We start from the raw sequence: 5,916 nt of genomic DNA, 5'->3' as shown, positions 1-5,916 counted from the left end.
TAAGTTATACGACATCTTGTCTAATCAACCCCGATTACAATATATCTTTATGTATTGAGAAGAGTGCATATTATACCTTTATGATTTTGTAAGGTGATCATATACAATTGATCTATTAAGACAAAAAAAAACTCTATTTTAATTATTAAAATATATCGTATATGATATGATTTGAATAAACTATCACGCTATTTTTTATCTATAAATTTTTCCGATTATTTACTTTTATAGAAAGGCCCGAACAACACTCAAAGTCTGAATTCTCGTAATAAGATTCTTCATAACAATAACAGGAATTTTATACTTTTATAGCTATAACCATTTAGAATCTCCCTGTACTAATACATATCTACTAATATCCAAATTTATAAAAAAAATAATAATTGTTAAAATCGAGTCATTTTAATCAGCTACAAATGTGAATGAATATTGTGATCGAGCTAAAACGCAAATGTAAAATTAAACAAAATTATTCGTATTTCAAAATTAATTATTAGAAAGTATGATACATCTTTAGCGATTTTTTAATAAAAACCTATTGAGTTATTCAAATAAAGTAAATTTAGGTGCTAAATATACGTAAACATAGAATATTCTAAATTATAACTGGTGGATTTTAGTCTTTAAAATTAAATAATAAAAATAAAAATAGAATAAGCAATTAATAAATATAAAAAGAAGGATAGAATAGCAGTAGTTAGAATTTTAAAAATAAATTATTTATTGAGAGTATAGTGCTTACGCATTTAAAATGTAAAATTAAAAACAAGTTGTTATTGTTTGTATTATTGTTTTTATTCGTCTACATTGTAGACTCTACAATCATTTTTGAAATACTAAATAACGATGTAAAGATAAAAAAGTTGAAACAGCTGTTTCTGCACGCGAAGACAACAGATTTTTGGATACTTCCTAAAAATCTACATTAAATGAGCGAATTTTCAAACTAAAACGCCACATAGTCAACACGACAACTACGCAAACGCATATTCGAAGTTTAAATCAAATTGTGACAAAAAACGTTCGGCAGAAATAAATACGAATAAAAATCGAATCTAGCTTAACGACTACTAAGGTAAAAGCTAGCAATATAAGAAAAAAAAATCACAATGCTACACAAGTCCTAAACGGGACACATCTCACACGTTACGACTCGTAAACGACGCCGAACATCAACAACTCAATCTTCAACACACATCAAGTATCACTAACCTCTCGCGAAGGTCAATTCAAAGAATGTATAGGTACTATCGGGACTCGCGAACAAAACGGAAGGACGCGCGAGTTTAGAATACATAACACTTTACCGTTCGTCGTGACATCGTATAAATTATTGCGTTAGGCTTCCGGCGGAGGGTCGACAGATCACAGCTGCGGCGCTCAGGCGCGCGCCGCTCGCGGCCCGCGGCGCGGCCGTCATGGTCTGTGGAACCTGCGGGCGACACGGTACCTCTCAACCACACTGCTTTAGACAATTCAGTTCCCCTCAGCTTTGTAAATATTCGAGAGAGAGAGAGAGATAAAGAGTATTGTTCATAGTATAGACCAGTCATACTCAACCAAATCCAACTGTGGTAGGGCACAGCAGGAATTTCCTGCTCAAAATATGGAGCAGCCCGACTGGGGTAGTACCTCGACCTTACAGAAAATCACAGCAAAATAATACTGTTTTCAAGCAGTATTGTGTTCCTGTTGGTGAGTAAGGTGACCAGAGCTCCTTTGGGGATTGGGGATTGGGTCGGCGACGCGCTTGCGATGCTTCTGGTGTTGCAGGCGTCTATATGCTACGGTAATCGCTTACCATCAGGTGAGCCGTTTTTGCCGACCAAGTGACATAAAAAAAAAAACCTTTTTTTTATAGGGGCCACAAACACGTTTCAGTCATGGTATAGCCGCAAGCAAAAATTATTAAGAATTATTTAGGTTTTAATCAAAACGTAATTCCAAGTTAACAATATAGTTACTCTATAAATAAAAAAAATAAGCTTTGACAAAGATATATTATATGTACATGCGGCCCGCGGGCTGAAAAAAAAGCCAATAGACTGAAAAAATTAATGAAGAATATTACTGAAAGAATATACTGGTAATTATTATTAATACTAGTTCAGCTTTTCGTGACCTTCTACATAAAGGTCGGATAGTAATATTATACTTCGATTATTGTTGCCAACGTTTATAGTGCCAAATAAAATTCTATAAACCACTAAAAGTATATTTATCTGCTATGCAAAGTTAACGAATTTCTGTATATTTAAAATATTTCTACAATAACAACTATATAAAAGCTCCTGGGGGAGATTGGGGGTAGGATAGATAACAAACTTGCGATGTTTCTAATCTTTCTAGGGCCGTACGCTTGTTTGCCGATCTAATTGTATAAACATATAGAAGTGGTACCTGGTGAGGTGCTTGCTGTCCTCGTGCACGGCCATCTCGGAGCTCTTGAACTCGTTGAGCTCGCGCCGGATGGCGGCCTTGTCGCGCGGCGTCAGGCGCGTCCACGGCTTGTCGGCGCGCCGGTCGTAGTCGTGCGCCTGTGCACAGGGGACACACTTAAGGGTTATATGCATTATTTATTTATTTAAGCTCATGTTCCATAAAATAATAACAACTCACTCCAAAAATCGCGGGGATTTGTCCGGAGTGTTAAGTTTGAATACATTTAAGCATTTACAATATGGTGGGTGAGTTTGACAAAACAAGGTAAATATAAAATATGTTACTTCGATTCAAATACAAACGCAGGATAGACTATTAAAGAGCGGACAACTGTCATATGTAGTATATCTGCATTTCTTATAGTTAAAGGTGAACGTCGAATAACTATTATAGTCATTTTTCAATTGGTGCAATAACAAAAAAATTACCTAGTACTAGATCGTTCAATAAGTCCCGAGACTAACCTGGAAATGGCACATATATTAAAAACTCTTTTGATTTTTAAAAAGTACTGGCTATCAATACAAGAATATGTGTCAAATTTTTAAAAATGGAACAATAAAATTATTGATTTTGAAACATTTAAGTGACGCTACGGTTGTAATTTCGATACAATGGAAAAAAACGAGTTTCGCGTGTTGATAAAACATTGTTTTTTAATGGGAAAAAATACCGTTGAAGCACAGCAATGGCTTATAAAATGTTATGCAGGATCAGCTCCCTCTAAAGCAACCATTTGTCGGTGGTATGCCGACTTCAAACGCGGTCGCATGGACACCAATGATGGGGAACGCTCAGGTCGTCCAAATGAAGCAGTGACTCAACAAAATATTAACCAAGTCCTCAAAATCGTATTGGAAGATCGGAAGGTAAAAGTGCGAGAGATAGCCGAGATAGTGAAGATTTCAGCTGGTAGTGTTTTCACTATTTTACATACAAATTTGGCCATGAAAAAGCTTTTTTCTAAGTGGGTGCCGCGTTTGCTTACAACTAATCAAAAGGAACAACGCATCAATGATTTAGAGCGATGTTTGGCGCTGATGAATCATAATAAAAAGGATTTTTTACGTCGGTATGTAACAATGGATGAAACCTGGATATACCATTTCACTCCGGAATCCAATCGGCAGACAGCGGAGTGGAGAGCGGCTGGTGAAAGCCGCCCGAAGCGTCCAAAGACTCAGAAATCGGCCGGTAAGGTTATGGCGTCTATATTTTGGGATGCGCATGGAATACTTTTCATCGACTACCTTGAAAAGGGGCAAAATATAAATAGTGACTACTACATGTGCTTATTGGAGCGATTGAAGTACGAAATTGCGGATAAACGGCTTCTGAACAAAAAGAAAGTGGTGTTTCACCAGGACAACGCGCCTTGTCACAAGTCCGTGAGAACGATGGCCAAAATTAACGAATTGGGCTTCGAATTGCTTCCTCATCCCCCTTATTCGCCAGACTTGGCCCCCAGCGATTACTGGCTGTTTGCAGGGTAAGAAATTTGACTCAAATAGTAAAATTATCGCAGCAACGGAGGCTTATTTTGAAGCCAAAGACAAATCGTTCTACACACATGGGATAGAAAAGTTAGAAAAGAGTGGAGGACTGTATCGCTCTTGGAGGAGACTATGTTGATGAATAAAAATTAATTTTATAAAAAAGACCTTTTTTAGTACTTAGTCTCGGGACTTATTGAACCACGTGTTATATGTCCATGTACCGTAAGACATTAAAGAACAATAGTCGCACATATAGCTGGAATAATTGTTATATTGTGTAAAACAGTAATTGTACCAAATGTTAATTAATTTAAATTCAAGTAGACAACCATGAAAATATTTCAAAAACTAATCATACCTGCGTGACTTCAATGTAATCGCTAAATCGAATGATTTTCTTCTCCTTGAGTTCATCTACCGTGGGTCGGAAACTAAGTTTGCGCAGCAGGTATCGCTTCTTCTCCTCTTTCTGCTTCTTTTCTTCCGCAGGAGACTGGCCTGTAAGTGAGCACCAACGTATGAAAAATACAATTACACCAAATATTAAGTTGTTTTGCACTTTGCCGCAAGATCTTAAATGTTTTAAGAAATTATGGATTGTTTTAAAAGACAATGTGTTATACGTACTTTTAAGAATGTTTCTTTCGACAAGCTCTTCGGCGGTGGGGCGCATGGACAGCCGGCGTATGAGCCGCGCTCCGATCGCCTCCCACGACTCCTGCCTCTCGTGTTCGCTTTGCACCACCAGAATGTTCCTGCGTACCAATTAGCTACAGTTAGCATTTAACCCTTTCATTCGTTGAGCGAAGTAGGACGGAACAAATACGGTTCGTTATTTATCCTAAAAAATAGAATTCAATGTTTTTTTTAGAAAATACAAATATCCTACCCGTGTCTTTTAGGTAGTTTTCTTCCTCTTTCAATATCTTAGCTACGCCAATGATTTATTCAAAAATCAAGTTATCGAAGACCAACTAACGCTAGTTGAAACGCGAGCGTCTCGACTCACTATGATCAAACACATTCGCTTGAACCGAGCGCACGCACTGGCAATTAGTCGCTGACACATAATATGCCAAAGCTTGTACGATGCCGAAAACGCGTTCATAATGTCCGATTAGCATAAACTCTTGGCTATTTCCCAAGATTCGTGATCTCGACTAGATTTAATTGATAAGCTATCAGATTTTCGTTGACCGAATATTTAAAAGCATTGAAAAACACGAACAGGTCATCAATATATTGTATGTTTTGTTAACAAGGCATCAAATAGTAATGACAACTTTGTGTGATGACAAATTTATAAAGACGAAATCAATGAGAAGAAAAAAAAAATAAAAAGTTAATGCATGACAGGGTGAGTATGCAAACAAAAATAAAACTCCCAGGCCTCTTACAGGGCCGACAATAATACTCTCACAAATATGGCTGATATAGGACGAAACATGTTTTATAATACAACATATTGATTCCACTAAATAAGACTTATTTAATTGTATATGTTTCATTTGCTCGTTATTTATTAATCTAACTAGTTGCTTGTATGAGTTAACTATTTGTGCATCTAATTGGAAATCGTTGAAGTATAGTATATAATTTTTTCATTTTTTTTTTCTAGATTCTTAAGTTAATAAAAAAATGTATAGTCTGTGACAAAGCAAGTTCGATATCTTTTTTATATATAGAATACGTCATATAGAATACTATACATCGATTTATCAATAACTTTATTAGAAACGTTATATAAATATACCTTTCCCAATATGATTCAACACAGTTTAAGATTTCACTCCATTCTTGCAATTCTTTATAATACTTTTATCAGTTAATTAAATTACATAATAATTATAATATCACATTTCCATAGCACGTAATTATAGTATTTTATCGTCAGCTGTTCTAAAGAATGCGCGTGGCAAAGTTGGCTGAATGCCGAAGCGTTTGATTATATTGGCAACATTCAAGGTACTTCCTACTA

General features: G+C 35.9%; 1 protein-coding gene across 1 annotated transcript in view; it reads right to left on the bottom strand.

Annotated features, from left to right (window-relative positions):
* Nucleotides 1-773: 773 nt before the first annotated feature.
* LOC123653839 (phosphatase and actin regulator 3-like) overlaps nt 774-5,916 on the bottom strand; it is a 13,241-nt gene continuing 8,098 nt past the window's right edge. Inside the window, exons 6-9 of the mRNA XM_045589818.1 lie at nt 4,566-4,693; nt 4,297-4,436; nt 2,401-2,537; nt 774-1,432 (exon numbers count right to left, since the gene is read on the bottom strand). Coding sequence (XP_045445774.1) covers nt 1,417-1,432; nt 2,401-2,537; nt 4,297-4,436; nt 4,566-4,693 — 421 coding nt within the window. The 3' untranslated portion in view covers nt 774-1,416. The remainder of the gene's footprint in view (nt 1,433-2,400; nt 2,538-4,296; nt 4,437-4,565; nt 4,694-5,916) is intronic.

This window comes from Melitaea cinxia, chromosome 5 (genome assembly GCF_905220565.1).
Source record: "Melitaea cinxia chromosome 5, ilMelCinx1.1, whole genome shotgun sequence".
Taxonomy (NCBI): Eukaryota; Metazoa; Arthropoda; class Insecta; order Lepidoptera; family Nymphalidae; genus Melitaea; species Melitaea cinxia.
This window is presented reverse-complemented; position numbering and strand designations above follow the sequence as displayed.